At 39.4% G+C, this 27093-nt stretch overlaps 1 protein-coding gene across 14 annotated transcripts in view; it reads right to left on the bottom strand.

Annotated features, from left to right (window-relative positions):
- Positions 1-9408: 9408 nt before the first annotated feature.
- Positions 9409-27093, bottom strand: part of KIF1A (kinesin family member 1A) — a 101503-nt gene continuing 83818 nt past the window's right edge. For 6 of the 14 annotated variants that reach the window (XM_072143238.1, XM_072143239.1, XM_072143240.1 and 3 more), the window contains 11 exons: positions 22489-22603; positions 21810-21943; positions 20952-21013; positions 20173-20318; positions 18732-18944; positions 18223-18300; positions 17600-17724; positions 15373-15510; positions 14513-14705; positions 10836-10954; positions 9409-10363 (listed from right to left, as the gene is read on the bottom strand). In XM_072143238.1, the coding sequence (XP_071999339.1) occupies positions 10321-10363; positions 10836-10954; positions 14513-14705; positions 15373-15510; positions 17600-17724; positions 18223-18300; positions 18732-18944; positions 20173-20318; positions 20952-21013; positions 21810-21943; positions 22489-22603 (1366 nt within the window). In that variant the 3' untranslated portion in view covers positions 9409-10320. Of the gene's footprint in view, positions 10364-10835; positions 10955-11739; positions 11857-14512; positions 14706-15372; positions 15511-17599; positions 17725-18222; positions 18301-18731; positions 18945-20172; positions 20319-20951; positions 21014-21809; positions 21944-22488; positions 22604-25645; positions 25670-27093 lie in introns of all 14 variants that reach the window. The other 8 variants (XM_072143230.1, XM_072143233.1, XM_072143235.1 and 5 more) reach the window with 4 other exon arrangements.

Here is a 27093-nt window from a genome sequence, read left to right as displayed (position 1 = left end):
TTTTATCACATGAAATCACAGCAGCCTGCATGGAGAGGAGTAGAAGTCCATGGAGGCTGCTGTGATGGTTTTATGTGGTCAGATATGTACATGGGGTATAGTTTTCATATTAAGTAGCTCAAGGACCTTTGATGATGTCACCCTGGTCACATGACATTAGGCCACGCCCCCGTGGACTAGCTCCAAAGCTGCATAGATACCAGGCAAGATTATAACTCTGATTTTATGGGGATCTGAGGGGAACAATTTTTAGCTAAAAGCAGGGTGTCAGATAGTTATTAGAGCTCTATGGGAACCTGCCACTACCTGTATTTGTGAAAATAGTGGTGACGGGTTCCCTTTAAGCACATTCCAGCAAATAATTGATATTGTTTGTGAAATGAAAAGTTATTCAATTTTCCAATATACCTTCTATACTTCTACAGTGTTCTAGATTTCTCCTTGCTGTTATGCAACGGCAAGCTACATTGTTTACTTCCTGTAGATAAACACGGGTCCATGGTTTGTTATGTCACACAGGTGAATGACTTGTTATATCACACAGCTCTGATTACACTCTGTGATAGAATGAGCCATGCACCTGTGTAATATCACCTGACCATGGACCGGTATTTATCTACAGGAAGTGAAGAATAAAGCTTCCTGTTGCATGACCGCAAGCAGAGATTAAGAAAACCATATAGAATTGATGGATATTTTCCTGCTTCAAAATCCATGTGAACATAGTGCTGTGCATCCTGCAGAACAGCATATTTTTCCTTCAGTTATACCATCTGAAAAGTTATTGAATGCATTACTCTGCTTATAGTCATTGGTCATAATTTCCTTCCCTTTTTCAGATGTAGTTTTTGATGTCCAAACCAGGAGTGGAGTGAAAACAGAGGAGGAGGAGCTTCTCTCAATTACAGGCAGTTCCCAGGTTACATACAGGATAGGTTCTGTAGGTTTGTTCTTAAGTTGAATTTGCATGTAAGTCAGAACTGTATATTTTATAATTGTAACCCCAGCCAGAATTTTTTTTGGTCTCTGCATCAATTTTAAAAATGTTGTGTTGTCATGAGAACTAAGATTAACAATAAAGCTTAATTACAGACACCTCTGATAACTGTTATAGCTGTTTATTGTAGACTAGGGCTAAAGTTCAGGAAATTACCAACATCCAGAGGTCCGCTTGTAACTAGGAGTCGTATGTAAGTTGGGAGTTCTTAAGTAGGGGACCACCTGTATACCGTATATATATCTTACATAAAGTCAATACTATAACTGGTCATGCAGTGTAGCCTTCCAACATCTTTTGAGGCAGAAGGTTACACAGTTTTCCTCCCAATGTTGAGCAATCGGCTCAGAAAATTGCACAGGACCTGTGGTGGTTATGGAAGTAACAATGGCATACTACACACTGAAAAGCACAAGAAAAAAGACTGGAGACATTACATTTTTGTTCAAATGTTTATTTTTCATACTTTTGAGTGATCTTTTTCCATGAATGATAAGATTCCTAAAGAATTATTTGGCCCAAAAACACATTAAATTTCAGTGGTTACAGTACCATCTAACGTAGCAGAACTAACACAATGAGGCACTCCGGGGTGCAGTTATGTTACACAGTTCTCACTGTCCTATGACATATACTTCATTCTCTTATACTAAGAGCTGACACATTATTCAATGGTGTTTACTGTAAGACACTTTACATTGTATATTGTGATTTACTCTATACATATTGTATATCCATGCACTGTACAGGGATTAAAAATTAACTGAACATGTGAGGGTCAAATTGTACTAGAATACATTCTTCTCTAGATTGCTCACTGCCGTTGCCATATACAATGCGGGTTATAGTGGTAGCACAAAGCCCGGATTTTACAGTACTCCTAAATAAAAAATGCACCACATGAAATATAAGACAATTGCAGCGTAAGCAATCTTTTCATCAATGGTGGTATATACCTCACTGATAGAAACTCTGACAACATGAATTTGTTACTCTTTCTGCTGCAATAAAGTTTTATATATGCACCACTAAGCTTGAAGTATACTACCATTTAAAAAAGTAAAAAACATTTACAGATACTCACCTCGGCTCCACTTCACCTTAAGAGGTGTCTGTCGCTAGTCTTGACATGCCGGGATCACCTAGAAAAGAAGTGTGGGGACAAGATGCTAATTATGCACACCCCCGCCACCTACCTCTCTCATGCTGGGAGAGGGAGGACACGTCACAAAGTGGGGCATTCATAATTAAAAGCCCGGAAAACTGGAAATCTTGTCCCTGCTCTCCGTGCTGCTAATTATCTGTTTCTTTTCTAGGTGATCCCGGCGCTGACAAGATTAGCGAAGGACATCGCTGAGATCAAGGTGAAGAGGAGCAGAGGGGAGTACATGTTTTTTAAATTTTTTTAAATGGTAGATTTCCATTAATATTAGTACAGGTTATAACACTGGTCGAGGTGACACTTTACACCTGGACTTTGTGCTGTTACTACTGAACTCAGAACATACCCAATATACTGGGTATTAGAGGAAGATTGCTTAGATTATTCCCTATTCAACTACATGCAACATTGCTATTTTGCAGTTTTTATTATTGGTTTGGAGGCTTTTATCCAGGATTCCGCAGTGGAATTGTAGTTTGTTAATAGCTGATGAGTTATAAATGCCATCATTTTCACCTTGACCAATACGAAGATATAACAAGGTGATGTCCAGAACTAGACACAGCCCAGATTCTTTTTACAGGACATTCTTATAAGCCTCAAAAAGATTGGCTCTGGTGGTGGCGTTGGCTTATCTCCCATGGGAACAAAGGATTCAGCTGGCCTTGATATCTGCCATTGATGGTCTCCATACTTAGATGGCTGGCCGATTCTGACAAAATCAACAAGTATTGTCCATATTGGATTAATGTGTATAATTAACTTTACACTTCCTAATATTTCTCTTTCTGTTCTCTTCTACTTAGTTTGGGAAGGTGAGGAAGGAGACCACACTCTGTGTAATCCCTAAGCATGGAACACAATTAGACATAACCTTTTCAATCATTTCGGATGTTTTCTAATAATTGATACTAGCAGTAAACCATTTCTGACTAAGCATTTGTCATTGTGAACACGTATGTGGTGGAACTTATGATTAAAGGGAACTAATGAAGCCCCCTAGGTATAAGACACCTAATAGCTCTTGTGTCACTAGAAGCGCTTCTGATCCTGCCATCTATATTATTTATGAAATATTATATATATGTTATCTATAGATGTACACTACAACAGAGACAACTATAATGAATGTTTAGATAATGTAGTTGCCACCTACGTAGTCTTTCTCAAGGAAAAGAGAAGATGGTTACAATGTAACATTTGAGCAGATACAGAATAAAAACATCAATGCTTTGTGCACATTTATCTGCACTGTATTTGAACATCTAATTCATAAAATTACATTGCCAAGTATAACATGATAGAATGCATTAAGAAAACATGTCAGGAAAATACATACATTAAAATAAATAGGATTGACGGCAAGTGGAGCGGCCAAAGATCTTTTCAAGAAAGCTTCAGTGTACTGCATAGAATAATTATACTATTGACTATTATACTATTATAATTTTGAGATAATCCAATGGCTCTGCTTAAGATTTATTTATTTTAGTTTTTTAATGTTTACTTTGCTCTAAAAGTCACAAGTCATCGTATCATATTTAGATAAAAGAGCCTGGAAGGACAACTAACACTGTAAGGAAATACAAGTTATTTCTCCAAAACTCTATTGGACAGACGTGTGCTCACAATTTTGGAAGTCTGTCAGCAATTCTGACCCTTTAAAACTACTCTGAGTAAGGGGAAAATATGTTAAAGGGGTTGTCCACTTTAAGCACATTCCAGCAAATAATTGATATTATTTGTATAATGAAAAGTTAGAACATTTTCTAATATACTTTCTGTATCAGTTCCTCATGGTCTTCTTGCATTCATTCTCCATTCTTTACTTCCTACAGATAAACACTGGTCCCTTGTCATGTGATGTGACATAGGTGCACGGCTCATTATAACACACAGTGTAATCAAAACTGTGTGATGCTGACAAACGTTGCACCTGTGTGACATCACATGACCAGGGACCAGTGTTTATCTTAAGGAAGTAAACAATGAAGCTCCCTGTTGCATGACTGCAAGAAGAAAAACATGAAGAATTGATAGTATATTTGAAAATTATAGAACTTTTCATTACACAATCAATATCAATCATTTTCTATAATGTGCTTAAAGTGTGCAGCCCCTTTAAGGTTTGAGGTAAAATGGTCATGGACAGTTAGAATCACATGATGAAAGACATTTCTGAGCCAGGGGCTTTACTTTACATTTCAAGAAAGTACTGCAGAACTTTTAATAGCTGTATATTGGTTAATTACCTAATATGCTGCCCCTCACACCTACACACATATTACAAAAACCATGAGATAAAGTGACCAGACCCTTTAATGTACCTCAGTTCATAAGTATGCCACTGTTAATATGATGTTTGTAGAACTTAGGAAAACAAGTTGTGATTCATCTTGAGTTGTGATCTCAAGTGTAAGGGGAGGGGGTTGACCCTTTTGCACACTCCTTAACTCCTCCCCTGAGGAGCATTTAATGTAGAGCCCATACACTACAGAGCAAGGATCTACTCCTGGGACTCTTGTGCTTACAGCAAAAGAGATATTATAACGTTTATAAAGTTATGTAAGGCAAATATAATGACTTGTAACCTAGATGTTTTATTAGCCTTACCTTTCCGTTATCTACCACCATCAGGGTTTTAAGAGCCCCATTGATGCTAGATCCTAATACAAGTTGCCTGCGACCCTGTCCACTTTTATACACAGTCCCTTAATGGAGGAACCTACCTCCTGACCACCATCGGCAGGTGTGTAGTCCCCTTGTAGTCAATGTAAGAACCTATTTAGGGTGAACCGTCATCACAAGTTAAGAGTTCTCCAATAAGGCTTAAATCTCTGATAAATTGTTCTTTTGTCTTAAGGGATATCTAAGTGCTATCATCGGATAATATTCTTGCCAAAGCTTTGTTCAGAGATATTTGTGAGTGGAAGATCTTGAAAGGCAAAGTGTTACATATGCTGCATAAGATGTATGTAATAGCAAATCCCAAATAAACATTTTATTAAGCCATTCTATTATATAGTCATAAGATCCACCATTACTGTACTGACACAGTGTAATAAATTACATTTATAGACATGGAAACTATGACATGTATGAAACACTTCTCACATACAAAGTTATATTATACAACAGGTGATCATAATAGCATCTGCCAAACCTATAAACATGTTCACCATAACTGGTAAGTGTAAATCATTTACCTTATTTTTTTAATTTGTTCTATTTAAGGCATAAAATAAAGCACAAATGTCACCACTACAGCTGGAATTACCTTATACTTGAAAGTCCGAAGCTAAAGTAGGTACAGCATAAATGGCAGAAAATAACAAACTACATAGGTAGATGAGCGTTCGGCTTTGAATTAGTGATTTAAGTGATTTGTAAATGCATTGGTTATAATCATATTATTAGATATATTCTCTCTCTATATATATATATATATATATATATATATACACACAGTCTTCAAATACCAGTAGACTGTCCTAATAAGGCTGCTCGTTACCTATAGGGGATGATGGGACACCTTTTCACTAATTCCTGCTCCTCCGGTGTTACCAAAAAAGAAGTTAATTAAAATATGTAAATTAGTTTGAGGTGCTCAGGCTCTAATTATGCACCCCCACCCCTCATAAGTATTTACTCTCAAGTCCCTTTTTGTTGTTTTCGTAGACAGCCGGGGACAGAATAGTGAATACTAATAGGAGGGGGGGGGGGTATAATTACTGAGCCAGGAGGTGCTCAGGTGACATGTGCCTGGGCACATCAGGCTATATTACATATATTAATAAGCTTTTTTTTGGAACACCGGAGCATCAGAGCATCAGAAATTGGTGAAAAGGCGTCCCATCATTCCCTAGAGGTAACGGGCAGCCTTATTAGGACAGTCTACCACTGGTAATCTGGTGGAAGATGTTGTTTAAAATAGGACAAGGAAATACAGCAGGAAACATTACAGGGGGTGTCTGGAGGTTGAAAAACATGGCTGCTTTCTCCCAAAAACAGCGCCATACGTGACCATAGTCTGTGTTGTCACTAAGCTGAATAGAGATGAATGTAACTTAGTTGTAGAGCATGCACAAATCATGGTCACTAGAAAAACTGTTTTTAAAGAAAGCCGCCATGTTTTTCAACTTCCGCACAACCCCTTTAAGTGCCAGGCAGGAGATCGAATGTGAGCATAGCTTCTTTTATATATTTCCCCACTCTGTACCCATTCAAAAACTTTTCCCCAGTATTGCACCTTTTAAAAGATGACATCAAACCTCCTGGAGACCCCTCCAGCTTAGGCTGTCAGGCATTCTAGTAATGCTAGGCATAGCTAGGCATAGCAGTAACTGTGGATGTGTTCCCCTCCTAAAGATCTATAGCACAATTGTTATATATCGCTCTAAACTCTTATGCCTATAAGATTGTAGATGGTCTGTATATAATGTGACTAGAGCCAAAACTAATGTCTATTTGTACTAAGGGTGAAAGATTGGGGGAATATTTATCCCTTTTACATCCCTTTTACACCAAAACCATGCGTGTGTCACTGCAACGAATAAGGAAACAGACAAAATGTACCGGTAAATGTAGAATGGATATTGTTGTCACATACATTTATTTTGCCGACAAACATCTGTAGAAACACGAAAAGTGATGTCTTTGTAATTCCTCCAGTGGCCGGACTGGTACACGGGTCTGATTGCTGATAGCATACTACAACCATTACGACATACACAATTCTGTATCCTACAAGGCGCACTGCCACCAACTATTGACATGACAGATTATACAAGACAGTCCTTGTTTAGTTCGAAAGCAACAAGATTCTCACCCGAGCAGCAAAGCAATAGTGCATGGGGTTATTCTTTTAGAACAAGGAGTACGTTTCCAGCCAATCTTGATTCCAGAAGGAAGCACCTCACATGAATGTGGACAAGGGTTTTAAAAAATTAAAGACAAGTGGAAGGGGGTATGTATCATAGAGGCAGACCATGCAGCTGCTATGGGGCCCTTGTACCCATGACCTTTTTGGTGGTGAGAACCTGGCCCTATCAGGCCCCAACAACATTCTCAAACAAAAGTATGGTGAATTAAGCCAAAGTTTATGGAAATGAGAAAGGGGACAAAATAAAGGACCAAGTTCTCCTATGCTTTGTGCCAATCCCTATTTAGTCTTATTTCTAGTATTATTGAACCCGGTTTGCTTACTCATCTGTTCTCTCTACATTTAGTGAAAACTATGAAGAATTTAGCATTGGATTCTAAACCTTCCCAATAATGCAACTGATATTCCTCTTGTTGGGACATGGGCCATGGCATGGTATTATGCATCTTTGGTTGTGTACTCTATAGGTTTGCTGGCCTAAGATATACACCTGTCCATGTCTAAGATGATTGGACTTAGTAGGCTCTAGGGTTGGTTGGCCCTGAGACAATACCAAGTCTTTTCATCTAGTAAAATGGCATCCCAAAAAGCATAATAACATATGAAAGCATATAATCCTATCAAGATTGTTTCAACTGTGCTAAATCTGGTTTCAATGGATCTCCTGTTTGTTTTATATCTTGGGTTCTTTTGTTTTTCAAATCAATCATTGTGTATGTACAGGCAATGGGGGTGAGGTGGAGGGGGCTTTTATACACTGCCCTCAAGTTTAAGAGCACTGGTGGTATTGGGCTATAAGACACTGCTTCTTATGAATGTATACTTAAAGTGAATAAGGACCCTTGTAATCACTGTTTTTACCATTCTTTGGTTAATAAGTGCTTGACCAATCTTTGGATTGCCTTAAGATATGGCTGCATCTGTTTTTCTGTATCATCAACACGGGTTTTAAAACTTGAAAATCCAAAGACTTGAATATTGGAGGCACTAATGAAATACTGGAAATAATCTAAATCTAAAGATATTTTCCAAAATTTAGGTAGTCCTAATCCTTTAGGAGAATTCCAGACACATCCATACATGAACACCACTAGTGAGATATGCAGTTGGGGGCAATTTGCTATAAACTCCAATAATAAAATGGCCCCAAATGTTTTTGCCTAAAAGGATTATATCTTTGAGAATAAATCCCTCGATATATATTCATTATGAAGCTAAGATTAGCATATACATATAGCAATTGTATCATTATTTTTCTAGGACGACATAGCATTGTATTATATTAACCAGCAAGGTTCTAGTATCATGATGTCTTTGAGCCATAAAATCAAAATTTTTTAATTTCTTGTGCCTCTTATATTTTATAGGATTATTTAATTTTAAGGGAGTCTGTCACCTCTTCCATATATGACACAGCCCCCTCAGTGTTACAGAAAATATTCCATTTACAAAGAAAAAAAATTACTTCAATCCAGTATGTAAGAGCAGCTTGGTGCACACAGGGAGAGCGTTTTGCTTCCCGAGCACTACTCTTGTTCTCAGATCCTTCTTCACTGATGTTTTGGGCTGTCTTACTACTGATCATATATTTAGCCTTTGTTCGTGTGGCGACTAGAGATGAGCAGACCCGATGGCCGGGTTTGGCCTTCAGGTTCAGCCGCCTGACCTGAAGTTATTAAGGGCTTCAATTTGCCGGATTGGCTGTTTGGCCGCCAATCTGTCCGGGTCACGGGGCATCAGGTCCGCTCATCTCCAGTGGTAACTTATACAAAGGGCAAATCTTGCACATATGGGGCATTCTCCAAGGCAGGATTTAAAAACCCACACAGAGAAACTTGGTGTACTGGACAACCAAGGGCCTTGGTATTTACAGGAATTTTTCACCAGGGGTAGGCGTGACAATTTAGCAAAGGCTGGAGCTGTTCATCAGCAGGATAAGGCAGTGCAGGCGTGTGAGGAGAGGGTTTTTTTTAGCAGTAAGATTGCTACATAGGTGGCAAAAGGCACACCTCATGTATAATGGATAAACATTATTGAGCGCTATACTGCTCCAAATATTCAGCAGTGAGGGACACTCACTTCAGTTCTCTTCCCAGACTTCAGTTTCATGGAGAAAGAAATCCCTTTCTGAGTGAAGAAAAGACCACAATAGCCACAATATCTCAGAGTCTGCTATGGACTGAGATATTTCATGAATTGCTATAACCCCCAACACCCCTCTCCTATACCCCCTATATTCTCAATGCTTTGGCAAGGCTAACTTGCATTTGGCCATGCCAATATAGCTTCTTTGAATTGAATTGAATCTATGACACTGGAAATAGAGCATATTCTTTATCAGAGGAAGATGCCCTGTATGAGGGTTAATATTAATGGGAGAGGTGATAGACTGCCTTTAATCCTATAAGCTAGTTTCTCTAGATATTCACATAGAAAACTGATAGGCTACAACATACTAAGTGTAGGAGTGAGAGGTTAGGAGCTTTTGTGTTGAGTTTGCCGTTACAAAGACAGAAGTATATACAATGTAGTGTCCAGTCCCACACTATATGTTTATGTTTCACCCACAATCATGGTACATAATGATATGCAAGGTGAATTTTCATGGGTAAGAAGTTTATCAATGTTTTTAAATAAAGCACTTAAGTTAAGCCACGATAAACTCAATAAGCTACAGACTCATGAATTATTAGAATTGACATTGCCTACCATCACTGTGTGTATGAGATTATGGGTGCTGCCTGGGCATGCTGAAAGGGGCATATGATTACCTCTACTGTAAGGACTCCTAAATCCAGGCATTGCCATTATTATGTAGCATCCTGCTTAATAATTGCCTATTCTTTCTTATTCTCTGTCTTTTATACAGATCACTAGCTTAACGTTGATTCAGAGTCTATGGAATTTGCACTGTGACCAGGTAGTTGTTCTTTAACCCACCTAAGAATATAGACATCAAAGCACAATGCTGCCTGCCCATGTTGTAGTTGAGAAAGATAGGGAAATAGAAAGTAAGGAAGCAGCACATTGAGATTCCCTACTCCAGGAGGGGGCACCTTGAGATTCCCCAGATGTTGTTAAAAGACTCCCAAGATGAACCGAAGTATATTTCAGCAATATCTGGACAGTCTGAAGATGCCTCCCTAGGTAAAGGTCTTCAGTGGGAGCAGAAGTGAGCAAGGGCTATAGAGGATAGGGCTGTTATAATGTGCAGATATGGGGAAATGAATAAATGGTTTAACAGGTTGATAAAAATAGAGAACAGTGTTGGGTATCCCATTAAATTCTCATTTGGGCTGTTCTGCGTCGAGACAGTTTGGACCTAAGAAAGGAGCAGAGAAACAAAGAAAAAGAAAGGAAGAAAGTAACTTAGAGATGTTTTTTTTTTCTTTCTTGTACAGTCTTCACTGAGTTCTAACCCAAATATATCTTCCCATGTGACTGGGCTTGGTAAGTCTTTATATAGACTCATATATAAATGTCATGAAAGAAGGAAGGAGACTGTTTGTCAATAGCTCATAGCACTATGTCTGTATCCAGTTTATAACAATAGAACTAAACAAGACAGCAAAGTGTAATTTGCTAATAATACATTTAAGTAAATCTATAATATGCAAGACCAATTTATAACATATTAAATAAATATATATATATATATTTTATAAATATTTAAATATGTCTTCGAATGGAGCAGCCTAAACCTAAAATTCATAAAGATCTATGTAAAAATGTTCATTTCCACCACTCCAAGGTAGTGGATCATTCTTTCCCTGTGATCCATCATACATCCTCACCGAATGGAGCCAGCCAGAAGGGGGTTAAAGGCGTAGAGCCAGTCATGCATGTCCTTATCGTTGGTGGCCTGCAGCAGAATGCCGCGGTGTTGTGTGCATACAGCAAAGGTGTTGGGGGTCTGTGGAAGTAAAAACAGAAATTGTAAGAAAGGATGAAATGATAAACAAAATTTCGCAATTCTTTTACCAAATACAGGCAGTCCCCGGGTTACATACATGATAGGTTCTGTAGGTTTGTACTTAAGTTGAATTTGTATGTAAGTCAGAACTGTATACTTTATAGTTGTAGCTCCAGACAAAATGTTTTTGGTCTCTGTGACAATTGGATTTTAAAAATGTTGGGTTGTCATCAGAAACAGGATTAACACTAAAGCTTCATTACATCATTGATAACTGTTATAGCTGATTATTGTAGCCTAAGACCAAAGTACAGGAAATTACCAACATCCAGAGGTCCGTTTGTAACTAGGGGTCGTCAGTAAGTCGGATGTTCTTAAGTAGGGGACCGCCTGTAGTCAGCATAAAGGGGATTTATAGTTATTTTTAGAGGTGATATATTTGTATTGGATTAAAGCTACGTCATCAGATGTCGCAACTTAACATTCAGATAACAGAATTTTCATTTTTCTAAAATTCCTTTAGAGAAGTCAGTCTGTTTAACTACAAGAGTTACACATTTACAGTAACACACTCCTATGGCATTACTATGAAGAATGGCCGAAAGAGGTTGTGTACGGTTCTTTCTACCAAGGAATCACGTCTTATACTTGGGGGTTATTATTGTTTAACCTCTTATTGTTTTTATTATTCCTTTGAGAACTCGATCTAATGAAGGGGATCTTCCCTTACATGTGTTATCGGTGATATTTTATTCTAAAAACAATAAAGGGTTAAGGACAATCACCTTCCATTTACTGGACGTGATTTCTTTGTGTAAAGCAGCATACAGCATCTCCTTCAGATTTCTTTCTTGAAACTCCAGATACTTTGTAACATCAGTCAACTTCTGGTTGTCACCGATCTACAGATAAAAGTATCTTCAGCATTGAAGTAAAGGTGTCACCAGAAAATTATCTTTCTTTTAACCAAGTTTTTAATTTAAACATCATTTTTAGACATTTTTTTTGTAAATGCATGTAACATCTAATATATATCTTAATAATAATAACAACTATACAGGCAGTCCCCGGGTTACATACAAGATAGGGTCTGGAGGTTTGTTCTTAAGTTGAATTTGTATGTAAGTCGAAACTGTATATTTTATAATGGAAGTTCTAGATAATTTTTTTTCTTTTGCCCCAGTGACAATTGGAGTTTCAAAATTTTTGGTGTAATTGGACCAAGAATTATCAATAAAGCTTCATTACAGGCATCTTACAGCTGATCATTGCAGTCTGGGACTATAGTAAAGCATCCAGAGAGCTTCACCAGAGGTCACAGTGGGCAGAGTGGTCCGTCTGTAACTATGGGTTGTCTGTAAGTCGGGTGTCCTTAAGTAGGGGACCGCCTGTATCTTTCATATTTCACTCAGATCAGTTGGCTAGCTAGTAGAACAGTGATGCCCAATCTCCTTAGCTTGGCATGTCAAAATTTGCAAAAATAAATTTGAATGGTGTGACACTAGAAAAATCCATTATTTTGTGATATTTGTAGCTCTACTAACAGAAAGTTCTCTTCTCCCAGTATTGCTGAGAGGTAACTGTTGTGGGTACACTGACAGCAGGTTGAGATTTTGGTAGGATGTAAGGCAGCTTAGATGACTGTCCTATTCCCAGGGGCGGATGAAGACTGCCATGGGCCCTTGCCTGTATGAATATTATAGCCCTTACTAATCTGCAATTACTTATTACATATGGTGCTAGAATCAGCTTTTTGGGGGATGGAGGATGCGTCCCTTCTGCCTGCTTTCAATCTGCTGTTTCAGAACCTTTGGAGGACCGACCTTGAAACGTCGTGAAATATCTCTTGTGTACATGTGCATTGAGAGAAGGAACATATGTACAAGGATTTCATGGGTGAAGGTCCTTCTTAGTATAAAATGTGGTGTGTAGTTTGGGTGGCCATGGGCCTAGAAGGCTTGGGCCCCAGTTTACCGCCCAAACCACCTATGTTATAATCCACTACTGCCTATTCCCCTCAGTAGTCACTAGAATGGACCTTGGTCGCTGAAAGGGCAGCTGTGAGGCACAGCTCTAGTGTTCAAGTGTTAGTCCGAAATATGTAAAACTGCAGGCCAGAGCTCTGGATTCACTGCCTATCTGACTGCCATCACTAATGGAGGTAAGATGACCACCATTAGAGCTGTGCTCTCAGCAGGAGGGTTGCCCCAATATTGGATGCTGACACTGTCAGATAGTGAAGCCAGAGCAGCAAGCAGACAGCGTCAGCATCCAGAGGCAGAGCAACTCTTCCATTGAGAGTGCGGGGCAAACATCTTGCCTCCATTACCTCTCTCAGCAGGAGAGTTTCCTCACCTAAAGATGCTGTCAGCTTGCTGCATGTCAGCACACACACCCTGGCTTGTCACCTCTGACATGGGTGTCATAGGTTAGATATCGCTACACTAATCGGACTATTGCTAATTAGAAATAATGAAGTTTACATCACATACAGGATTACAATTGAAGATGTAGAAAACTCAATAATTTACTCCACTACTGACAATAGATGATTACTTACACCTCCTATCTGCTCAAGGCATGTCTAGAAAACTTCCATAATTCTCAAATCCAGACTATTACTGCCTATGACCACGAGCCTGCTGTAAAGCATGTCACTAAATGCTGATAAGCAAGGCTCAGGCAAGATGGCAGCCTTCAAAATCATTTGCAAAAGATGAGAAACGAGTTTGAAAAAAGTTATATATTGGGTTATCTGGTTTTAATGTGTCAAAATGAAAATTGGTGACACATTCCCTTTAAAACTACAAGGAGTTGTAATTGTATATCTAAATATAACCAGGAGAGCAGTATCTTTGGAGGAATCACCACTTGTGGTTATTTACTGGACAGTGGCGCAACTAGATTGGCCCCAGTCCAAAGTCTGTGCCAGGCCCCCGATTATAATGTATGGTTTATAGTAATAGTCTTCTCGTATGGGAAAGTGAGACCTTATGGGCCCCTTAAACCTCTTGGGCACTGGTGCGACCGCACCCTCTGCACCCCCTCAAGTTACGCCCCTGTTACTGGCTCTAAACAAATGATTACATGTAGCTCTATTCTCATTACTTACTAGTATGGGTATTTCTGAGCTAATTTTATCAAGAAACTCTAGAAACACACATGTGGCAGACTCCCTTTTAGGCTACATTCAATCCAGCATGCATCCGGTGCACTGGAGATGGTGACCCCTCCCCTCTCCATAGATATGCATAGGGCTTGTGCGTGCACACAGGGAAAGATAAGAAATGTTCTATCTTTTCCCCGTGTACGGAGCAGTACAGTGCTGCATGTGTGTGGTACCATATTGCTCCGTGTGTCTATTGCCGTCTATGGGAACATATGTACGACCATTAGCTTGCGGCCATACATATGTCCCCCACACAGTCGTGTGAATGTAACCGTAGAGTTGTGTAAATTTCTGCAGCACATTTGTGAAATGGAAATTTAGCCTCACAATGTTTTTTAACCTACTCTTGCACAATTGTAAAGAGAGAGAGCAATATATTTTACCCTTACCTTCAGCATGGCCTGTTGATCCTCACTGTACTCCACTTGGGCCTGTGAGAGATTCAGAATGGCTCTCTCCACTGGATCTCGGTCACTGTTATAGATGTAGACATAAGGACGTCTAACAACCACATATCTCTTCACCCATCCACCTGCATGGGGTTCCAAAAAGTGCAAGTACCCCTTCTTAGAGACAATAGGGCTGTAGGAAAAATGAAAAATAGATACATGATATTAAGTAATAGTTGTTCTAAGTTTCTGATCCTTAGATCCCAAAGGAAGATTCATTAAAATGTTGCTAAATAACACTACATACCTACAGGAAAATCATGATTATTTGATGATATTTAATGCTTGTGGCTATTTATAGTATTTTTCGGACTATAAGGAGCACCGGAGTATAAGGCGCACCATCAATAAATGCCTGCTAAAACGTCTAGGTTCATATATAAGGCGCACTGGAGTATAAGGTGCTCCTGATTATAAGGATGAATGACCAGCAGGTGGCAGTTCTGTTGTCTGTAAGTATGGTTCATATATAAGGCGCAATGGACTATAAGGCGCACCTTTGATTTCTGAGAAAATCTAAGGATTTTTAGTGCGCCTTATAGTCCGAAAAATACGGTAATGCTTGGCCAGATTTTTTGGTCTATTCGGATGCAACCTTCTCACATCTATATTTACCTACATCTATCTACATTGTGTCTTCAGTGACTATTGCCTCGATTCTTTCTTTCTTGCAAAGTTCCATTTATATCTATATGTATATATATATATATATCAACATTTCAAAGAATTATGTTTTTAAAGAAGAATCAATATCAACTGAGAATGCTAAATGGTAACTTCAGTCCAAATGTTATACATACCTGACCCGTATTTCTTGTATATCAGGAATATACAAACTAAGAGGGGTCTTGAGTCCACCGCTTGGTGACTTCTGCAGGTCCCCTGAAGGGCTTAGAGGATCCCTCTCTGGGCTAAATGCACGGGAAAGAGGCTGGGGGCTGAAAACATTTTTGATACATTAATACACAGGCAAGCAATGAACTTTTACTGATAATAACATTTATTGGATATTTTGCTTTCATTATAATAATTTAGGTAAGGACTTGTTCAATTTGCAGCTACAAAAAAATGATAAATATTTTGCAGCAAACAATGGGTGCAGGTGAAGGTCTTGTCTTCCAGATCAATAAAATACGATGAAGCAGCACGCCTCAAGCAATGTGTTTTTTATTCCACCAGTGTTTAGACAGGCAACGTTTCAGCTTTTCAATGGAGATGGCTTGATAATGCCTTAATTGAGAAGGTGAAATGTTGCCTGTCTGAACACTGGTGGAATAAAACCCACATTTGCAGGTGGAAACCGGCCCCCGTTGAGGTCTATGGCACCCGGTCACGGGGCCGTGAGCAGATGGTGTCTCACCACACCACTAATGGGCTGCTGGTCTTTCTATGGAGAGGAGAGGGGTGAGATGAAAAAAAAAATTTGTATAAATTGTTGTAACCAGCAGCAAGAGACGCTTTAAAAAAATGATGATTTCAAAGATATACACTATATATTCTACTACTTCTTTGGATTGCTCTACTTTAAAAAAAAGGAAAAAAATGTTGAGTGCCAAGTTTTTCTGTTATGGTAAAATGAACTCATACTTCCCTTTCTTTTCTCTACCCCCTGTGGCTCATATTACTGCTGGTCTCTATCCTGAGGGTGTGTTCAGTTTACAAATGCAATGCAAATGCTCAGGGACAGGGCTGGGCCCGATCGAATCTGCCTTTCCATTGAAATGCTTGTGATTGTTTCATATGTACATAATGCAAGACATCAGATGCTTGTTGCCGATCTCACTATAAATGCAACATGAGGCTGCAGCGGTGATATTACACTGATAGCACTTGCCTGTTGCAGATATCATTGGCCTCAGTAGAATACCATAGAGGCCAGTGATAGGCTGCAGTGGTCATGTGTCTTCAATGTGATATCACCAATGCGGATTTTAAATAAAATAGACACTGGCAGCATAGGGAGACAATTTTTTAGCTTCAGCTGCTGGCCACAACTTTCTAGGATAAACTGTTTAAACTTTTTCAAAAACCAAGTAATATAAAATAAATGGGCTCAGAATTCTGTTAAACAATAAAATCAGAATCCCTAACTTTTCTCCTATCGATACTGGTTAAGTCCTCGCTGGCCTCTGCTTCCTAATCTTAACAGACAGGAAAAACTGTACAGCCAATCAGTGGCAACAGGGACACATCTCAAGCATTGATTGGTTGACGGCCATTTATAAAAGTGGTGGGAAATTACTTTATATCTTGTATATTAACACCATTCTACAAGAAGGGACACTTTAATACTAGCAGTACTCTATAACCATGAAGTTATTGACAATTCTGGTAAAATCTATGGGGAGCTTTGAAGCTTGGAATAAGAAATAGTTATTCTAATGAACTCATAAAATAATTTAATTGATTTTATGTTGCAGTCTATTTTGTCAGACAAGCTGTGTTATTGCTTATTTCTGCTCTCCTGAGGAAATGGGATGTCATCATAGACATAGTGATAGACGTAGGTTATAAAAGCCTATTCCTAATGAAAAGAGAATAACTAATTTTTATAAATAGATATATGGGGGGGGGGATTTATCAGAGCTAAAATAATTGCCAATTCTTGAGCACTGCAAGAATTTGCGATGATACCCTTGGGGGTGTGGAAGGGGCGTGGAGGGGCATGGCCACCAGCAGATAGGGTGGGCATGGGGTGTTCCTGCCTGGTGCTGGCATACTTTTTAAAAACCTTGCGTAATTTTATTTGTCTGCCGTGCCAACTGTCGGATACATCAAGTGCCCTAAGCTTCTTATTGTATCCTGCAAGAGACACAGGGGGAGTCCTCTATCATACTCCGGCGCACAATAAATTCCCCCATGATGTCTGAACATCTCCACAATCCTATGACAGATCTGGTGCACTTCTTACACCCTATATATAACATCATTTTACAGTTGTCTACATCCCATCCCCTTAGCTGCTTAATTTATTTTGTACACTTTGCTTCATTGCTTTGTACAATGTGACTGCTGGTCCACACTGACCTGGTCTCTGGGCTGCAGTATCGACCTTCTACCAGGGAAGGACAGGTACTAGAGGGTGTAAGACTTGAGACCCCAAGTCCAGGAAGAGAAGGATCACGTAGGAGTGTCACAGACATTTCAGATAGCTGCAAATATATGACAAGACAAGTTATTCCTTGATGATTTCACCTCTAGCTGATATATATCATATTATGCAGTGGTGTAAAATAATATTCACTTGCATAAGTTTTGTGACTCCAAAATCTAGATTCTCTATCTCAGGAATACATATATATAGGCATCTGCTTCCTTTCTTCCTGTTCCCTGGACTTTTTAGAAACAACATAATTTTTCAATAATCTGCCACATCTTGATATACTGTATGTGTCGCTGTGTGACCCCCCCCCCCCCACTTGTTATGAACTGCATGTTACAAACTGAAGCTTGGGTATGGGTGCACACATCTGTATACAAAGCCAAATCACCTGTTTGGTTCTTTAAGGTCCCTTTGAATACTGATGTCTTTGCTGGCTTACAAAATGTACAGCTACTCTCTAGCTACTATGGTTATTTCTGATTGAGAAGATATATACAGTGTATATATATATGTAGAGAGAGAGACACACAGAATATAATATTCTCACCTTGCTTTCACTGGCGCTTACGCAAACATGACTATAAGTATATTCTCTGTTGAAAGTATGGGTGAGAAGACGAAGACACTGTAAAACAGATCATTGAATTAGTAATATAGATACATAATAAGTCAGTGTAATACTCCATAGGACAACAGTGAAATATGTTGTGATTTAACATGTAATCAATCTGTTTTTGGTCAACTGGCAATAAAAAAGATACAAAAATATACAAGTGAAATTCATTCCCTTATAAAAGTGTAAGGGAATGGAAAACATGTCTTAGATTTAGATTTAAGAAAAATGCAATGACCCATGGAAAACAAGAACACAAATGGGTTCACAAACAGGTAGCTACCCTGTAACCCATAAAGAACTAACTATATTAATCAAGCCAATAAGCTATTTTCTTCTTTCTTTTAGGGACTTAGTTTTGCTGATTTTAGGACATGAGACATTTCAGTACAATCTATGTTATCATGTAGGACACATGAAATGTATAAGAGACGGCTCAGTACCTTGGCAGCCAGCTCTTTTTGTCTTTCACTCGCCATTTCCAGAGGGTTTTCCTCCACATTTGGGGAGCCTTCTTCTTGGAGTTGCACCAGTTGACATGTGGGGCTGAGTGGGAGCAGCTCATCCGTAGGAGAAGGAGTAAGAGAGTCGCCTCCTCCCCTGAGTGTGGCTTCCAGCTTCTCACGCAGCAGTAGATAATGCCGAGTCCTCTCCACCTAAACACGTACATAAACAATGGAGAGGAAGCTCTGTATTTATTCTTTTTCTAGAATGTATAGTCTTCCTATATTTTATATCATACATATTTTGCCCCTAGCTGTGGTAGGGCCACTGTTGGGCTCTACATTATTCCAGTTGAACTTGCATTAGTATTGAAAATGTGAAATGATATAATTTTTTCCAAAAATACTACAAAGAATTATTAATTGTCATTGCTGTAATAGCTGTACAGGGCTTGCTAAAATTCTAATATTTATATAATGATATGGAAAAATTAATATAATAAAATAATATCTGTATAAATAATGTCACTTGTTGCAATATATTATATACTGTATATACATATAAGAAAGTGGCCTCTCACAAGGATGAGAAGAAGGATGTTTTAGCCTTTACATATTTTAGTTTTCACACATTTTACTTTTCATATTTCAGATTTCTCATGCCTATAAGCTGACTGTCAGTTACCAGCTTCAGTAACCTAATTACAGGCAGTCCCCGGGTTACATACAAGATAGGGTCTGAAGGTTTGTTCTTAAGTTGAATTTGTATGTAAGTCGGAACTGTATATTTTATCATTGTAATCCCAGCCAGAACTTTTTTGGTCTCTGTGACAATTGGATTTTAAAAATGTTGGGTTGTCATAAGAATCAATATTAACACTAAAGCTTCATTACAGACACCTGTGATAACTGTTATAGCTGATGATTGTAGCCTAGGACTAAAGTACAATAAATTACCAACATCCAGAGGTCCGTTTGTAACTAGGGGTCGTATGTAAGTCGAGTGTTCTTAAGTAGGGGACCGCCTGTATTTACTTTAGCCCATCTCCTGTTTGTCCATGGTCCCTCTGAAATATATTGTGACCAGAATGACCTGGAACATAACTATTTTGTGGTTTTCAAAATGTGAGAACTTACACTACTTAATTCTTGGCAACCAGTCAGATTTTGGACAACATTGATATGTGATGTAACTAGACGGACCCTTTTACAGACATCAGCCTCCCCTCATGTCTTCTGATTCATAATTTATGCTGTAATGTTATAATATCTGTTGGATAATGTATTGCTGCTTTAATGTGCAGAATTCTTACATATGCAAAAAAAATGATGTGTTGTGATCTATGGGAGACTGAGAAATTTCTATTCTGTCACAGATAACATGTTGCTTATTTACAAATTAGAAGCCTGTGTATACATATCCAGCACCAGCATACGGTACCTCCTGTAGAAGGCTAAGTTTCTCCAGTTCCCACTGATGATCGAGGATTAGGCTGTCACTTCGTGGCCTCCACCCTGCAAGGTTTTCCTCACCCCTCACATATGCCACAGATGTATCGAGTACACGCCTGCGTCTTCTCTGCATCCCTAGATAAACATGACAAGTAGGGGTAAGATACACAAGTTTAATATTAGAGCATTTAGATATGATGATGCATAGTAAAGGCATAAAAGGTGAACTATGTTTTGTTTTATTAATGTTATACATATTTTTCATTATGACAAAATTAAGGAATTCATTTAACTTTTTAGGGAGTCAGCCGTTCTCTTTAACAATGATTTTTTGAATAACTGCCGCCATAGGGGATCGATGAAATCTTCTAACATATACAGGCAGTCCCCGGGTTACATACAAGATAGGGTCTGGAGGTTTGTTCTTAAGTTGAATTTGTATGTAAGTCGAAACTGTATATTTTATAATGGAAGTTCTAGACAATTTTTTTTCTTTTGCCCCAGTGACAATTGGAGTTTCAAAATTTTTGGTGTAATTGGACCAAGAATTATCAATAAAGCTTCATTACAGACACCTTACAGCTGATCATTGCAGTCTGGGACTGTAGTAAAGCATCCAGAGAGCTTCACCAGAGGTCACAGTGGGCAGAGGGGTCCGTCTGTAACTATGGGTTGTCTGTAAGTCGGGTGTCCTTAAGTAGGGGACCGCCTGTATCAGAAGTGCTGAAAGCTTTAAACAGAACAGAAAATGAAGGTTATTCCACTTACCTGGACTGCTGGCTTCTGCAACCCGGCAAAGACTGAGCTCATATACTCCGGTCACACGGTTACTGGAAAAATGAAAAGTTAGGTTTAAAAAAGTTAGGATCAAGGAGAGAATGTCTCTTAATAATTATGGTGCTTCTTTAAAACAACCATGCACACCACAGTTAAGCTATAAATTATTCCAGTTTTTTGTTGGTAGTGCAATGGTGGCCTTGTGCAATCAAAGGGGCATGATTTTAATTTGACACTTACTGCCATGCACCTTTTGCACCTTCAACTATGATCAGTTCTGCCCCCCACATAATGATAATCTGGCCCTGTGTTCACAGTCAGTTTCCTGCATTTGGGAAGGAAGGAGGGTTTTCTGTGACTTGGGGCCCCTTCTCCTCCTTCGGGCCCCCTGGACACAGTTACACTTAACCCCCGCTGATGGCGGCCTTGCTAACATAACCCCATTGACAACATGACTTGGCAAGACATAGGCCCACATTTATCAAAAACAGTGCAGACCACACTAGGTGCAGTTTTCCTGTGTATAGCACAGGGTGCGCCAGATTCATGAATTGTGGCACCCTTTCTTCATGACTCTAGCACCCCCTGCACTGCTCCGACAGAGTGCACCAACTTTTTTTTTGGTGAACCATTAACATTGAGCATGCAACACAATTCTGGATGATAAATATGGCACCACCTCTTTCTGTGCAGAATTTTGTGTGGCTTCGGGTACAGAGCAGCTGCGACACATTATAAATACATGTGAAAGCTGTTTGCACTGAAAAGAACGAGCAAAGTCAGACAGAAATCAGGTGCAGGGGCTTTAATAAATGTGGGCCACAGTCTTCTTTTTTAGCATAAACTCACCCCTCAGAAGCACGGAGACTTCCAGTACCAAATAGGTTTCGGATGGAACGACATGCAGGCAGTTTGGCATCCCGAGAATAGAAGACCATGCAGAAGTCTTTGGTGATGACTGCCGGCTGGGTACAGTTCTCCATCTGTTTGGAACAGATTTAATAGGATAGTTGTTGTCTTTGTGTAAAATGCTTAAGTTCATTGGAACACATAATAACAGTTTATTTTGTATTCTTATACAAGTAAAAGCAAATCATGATTAATTGTATCATTGCTAAAGATACTATTGGAAAATACATTGTAAAGAGTGAAATCCAGTGTTAAAATCTTAAAATCTTCCTCCTTATTTTATCCAGACACATCATCATAATACATAACTAATTTAGGAGTAAACTTGAACTTGGTGAGTTCAATGTTCATATTCTGCATTTGTATTCCTGGACTTTATATACTTTGACTTCTATGTGTACTTTTTGTTTCTATGACATAATTGTTCATGCACACTTCTTGTTTATCTGCATTTTGTCTATGGAAAAACCAATAAGAAACGTAAGGTATATTACAAAAATCCACACAACAAGTCATTACTGTATTGAATTGGATTTGCGTAAAGGGAAAATATGTTCTTTACTGAAATTGAGCTAATATTTCTTTAGAGACATGTGTAAGTTATATCATGTAGTCTTACCTCTACATAGGCGGACAGTGTCATGTAGATCTTTTCTCTGTATGGAGTGACACGGTTCAGCAGTAGGGAGTTGTGCATAGAACTATCCCAGGCTACTTCAAAGTGAAAGAATGTCCTGTCAGGAGAAGAAGTGGTTAAATCATTGCTGCAAACATGTGCCCCTGCTAAGCGGTGTACACAGAGGGGGACACAAATACACATCGCACCAGAGACTCTATTTACCAATGACAATTTGGAACTTTGGGTTTTAAAGTTGCTAAAGGACATTGTAACTTCTCATCCCTGAGTCCTCCTGCATTTCACAGCCCAAAATGATCCCTTGGACTGGTTTTTGCAGTCTGTGTGTCATCCACGGGTGTGCGCCACAAAACTACCTGACTGCCCGGGCCACAAACACAGGAAGGAATAGTTCCTGCTCAGCAATTGGCTTATAAGCAGGGCTATGGAAACCTTGGCCATGTGCTTAGAGGAAACCTACCCTCAAAGTCAATGGATTATAAACCAGGGACACTTACTCATAGATCCAAAGACTGTGACTGTGATAATCTTCTTATATTTATTATCTATGGCCTCCTTCCTTATAAATTCAACTTTTAAAATCATGCTAATGAGCCTTAATGGTCATGGACGTGTTACAGAAGCCAGCTGCGCTCTGGCTTCACAGGCTGTTACACTGCAGCAGCACATCCCAGTCTCACCTTCCACCCTGCACTTTCTCTACTCTTGGCAGCAGTGAGCACACAATTGGAGGGGGGAAGTGCTCCTTAAGAATGTAAGAGCCTATGAACCTGTAGCATGGAGAGGCTCTGGTGACATGCCTATAGTTTTTGCAGGCTTATTAGCATCATTTTAAAAGTTGATTTTAGAAGGAAGTAGACCATGGATAACAAATATAAGAAGATTACCACAGTCCCAGTGCCTGGATCTATGAGTCATTATCCCTGGTTTATCATTATGGGTTTGTTTGGTAGATTTTCTTTAAGCCCATAGGAAGCTATGGTGCCGTGTGCTAGAAACATTAATAAGCAGGAGCAGAGTTTCCAAGCTCGGGAGCTTTTCCAAAACCTATCATGGCTGCACAATTGGGATCCATAAAAACAATTCCAAAATCAAATACTCAAGGCCCCTATATAATCAGCTGTTCACACGTTATGGTAGGTCTCCACATGGATTTTTTTGAGAGTATTAAAGAAGGTGGATGAACTAAAATCAGAACTTTATCCCTGGAATATAACAAATCTATTAGCAGTAAATAGAGTCTGGTGTAGGATACTATTACATGTACACCACAAGAAGACATACTGACATATAGTAGTCTTATGTATATTAATACTCATACATAAAGCAGTCTATGTCTAAAATGGTCAAAGTAAATATACATTAGATTAATGCTTAAATAAATCGTTTTTCTATAGTTCTATAAATCTATGAAAAAAATATGGTCTTGGGAAACCCTCTTTTACCCTAGGGCAGTGGTGGCGAACCTATGGCACTGGTGCCAGAGGTGGCACTCAGAGCCCTCTCTATGGGCACTCGTGCCATCACCCCACCGCAGACTCTGCCAGACAGGACCCCAGGCCTCTTGCAGTCCTAGGAAGCCCAGGACCCTAGAAGGAAGCTACAATGATAACCAAAGTTTTTTCTCCTTCTTTCTACTGTATTGGTGTCCTCAAGTGCCTATACAATTTAAACATGTGACAGAGCAGGGAGTAATAAGTTACTGTTTAAATTGTCGCATCGGCACTTTGCGAAAAATATGTAGGTTTTGGAAGTAGTTTGGGCACTCGGCGCCTAAAAGGTTTGCCATCACTGCCCTAGGGGCATACATTTCTGGCATATATTTTGCTTATTATTGACAATCTGCACTTTACTTAAAAATATAGAGGCAGATTTTTCAAGCTGTCTAAAAGACAGAGGGGCAGATTTACTTACCCGGTCCATTCGCGATCCAGCGGCGCGTTCTCTGTGGAGGATTAGGGTTCTTGCGGGATTCACTAAGGTAGTGCGCGCGATGTCCACCAGGTGTCGCTGCTGCGCTGAATTCCGTCGGAGTGCACTGAAGTTAACCAAGCCAGGCCGGGTGCAGGCAAGCGCGTGTCAAGCGACACATTTTTTTTTTTAAATACGACGGTTTCTCCGAATCTGCTGGGTTTTCTGACGGCCACACCCCCGATATCCGTCGCGTGCAGCCGGTGCCGATGCGCCACAATCCGATCGTGTGCGCCAAAATCCCGGGGCATTTCAGGGGGAAACGGCGTAAAACGGTAGGATTCGGGTAAAACTACGTAAAAACGTGATTCAGGCCCTTAGTAAATGACCCCCAGAATGTTCTAAGTTGTCAATGACAACCAATCAGAGCTCCCCTTTGAAATATTTATGAGCACTAGTAAAATGAAAGCTGAGCTGTAATTGGTTGCCATGGCCAACTAAGAACATTCTGACTTTTAGACAGTTTAAAATCTGCCCCATAGTGTGAAAAAGCTCTGATAATAAAGAAGATACAATGCTAATAAAAAAAATTGTAGAAAATTGCTTTTTTACAATATTATATTTTGTAGAGTATGAATAGCAAAACCCTAAAAAAAAGACATAAACTGCCTATGAATGTGTAGCATTATACATGCATAACAGCATGACAGGACACAGTTACCAGTTTAATACCAGTAAGAAAGGCAGATAGAGAGGAAGAAGATGGGAAGGAAACAGATGATGGAGAAGCAGGGTTAGGATCTTGCCAGGAGATAATGGTAAAGAGCGGTAAAGTGTAGCAACTGATGACCATGGGTAAGAGAAGCGAAAGGAGTTTAGGAACAATAAAAATGAGCATATATAATGACCTACGAAAGGAGTAAAAAAGAATATACAGGAAATGATAATGGACTACATTATGGAAGAAGAAGGTGGTAGGAAAAGCAAGAATATGGATTTATTCATATGTAGTACAGGGAAGAAAAGTTAAATTGACTTGTAGATCTGGATTAATGCGCAAGCACAAGCAATGGCACTGCAGACCTTTTTCTGTAAAACACGTATGACTGGGAACAGAGACATTCTGGGGACAAGACTTTAGAAAGGACTAAAACAAGAGGCAGAAATAACCGTATAGCAAGAAAGGACAGACAGCAAGAAATAAGGGCAGAATATTAGAAGTGAGTACCTGGTGCCCCACACGGACTGGCTGCTGAAGGTAGGAGCCCCAAATATACAGAGTGAGAGAGTGCAAGTGGCAGGGGCAATACAAAACAATGTGGGGGCAGGTAACCCAAACACATGAAAGCAGAAAACAGTGCAGTACATGGACGGAGATGGATCAGGAGTTATCTTACAAAGTAAGCTCCAACTTTAAAGTGTCCTCTTCTACAAAAAGTCATACTAGTCATACATACATCACCAGTCATACTATTTATTCTTCTGTTCAACCAGATACAAAAACCTATCGAGCCAATGGACCCCCACCTTAATGATTATTGGGAACCCAGTGATAGCGCACACGAGGGTTCAAAGATTTGTCATCAAACCTATGAATGTATTTGGTTTGATAGCCCCAATGAATGCTTTTTGATAATATATTTATTGATATACGAGTTTAAAAAGCTACTATTGACCTCCATAATATATCCAATATACTGTATTATGCAACCTCAGCAAAGGAATACAGTAGTATGCTACTCTACCATCCCAGTCCAATTCTAGTTTTGGCTATGTGTGCCCCCACCAAAAAACAAAATGACAAAACTATAAATCAATGCTGTATGGTAAGGCAGTTTTCACACAGTATTCACACACTGTTCTAATCTCTGTTGAAGAAAAGGTGTGGCCATTGGCACCCAATGTATAGAATTACACTATTGGATGCCTCAGTACGGTATCGGGCTCCAGATTGTCTCATACCTTTACATCACTCCCTCATTAGCTGCAACTCTGCTTATAAACATCAGGTAAAAAAATATAAACCATAAAAAATAGCCCTAGCCTCTACCTAAAGTTATTCAATACGCTATCCATTTAAAAGAGAACCTGTTACCAGGAATACAATTTTTAGCTGGTGACAGGTTTCAATAGCCTCTGTAAGGATGAGTTCAAAAACGCTTTTGTCAACATTCAGAATAGTTTCAGTACCTTATAAAGACTCCCTATCAGTGCCGTCTGATGAGCCACGGTCAACCTCTCCTCGTCCTCACTCATTCTCCTTCTTCTGCCTCTCTCCTGCTCACTCCCCCCTGTCAGCTGGAGACATCTGCACATCAGAAAGACTTGGGCCATTTGAGCTGCTCCTTGTGAGACAGGTACAACACCCCTGCCAACGTATAGGCAGGCTGGTAGTTGCGAATAGTGCCCTCTCCAGGTGCTGTCACAGAACCCAATCCCAGGAACTGAGTCAGGAGACTCTCATCCAGATCTGAAGCTTCCATAGTTCCATAGTGGACACAGCTCCCCCTCCATTACCCCAGCCTGAATTCAGATCTGTTGTTTGACTGTTTAGGCCCGTTGGCTGCTACCTGTTGTTTAATAAAGAACATTGAGTTGATTTGCACAAGGTTGCCTCCTTCTGATGTTTGGATATGGCTGTCTACCACCATCGTACAGACGGCTTCCCCATCCATT

The sequence above is a fragment of the Engystomops pustulosus genome, chromosome 3 (genome assembly GCF_040894005.1).
Source record: "Engystomops pustulosus chromosome 3, aEngPut4.maternal, whole genome shotgun sequence".
Taxonomy (NCBI): Eukaryota; Metazoa; Chordata; class Amphibia; order Anura; family Leptodactylidae; genus Engystomops; species Engystomops pustulosus.
This window is presented reverse-complemented; position numbering and strand designations above follow the sequence as displayed.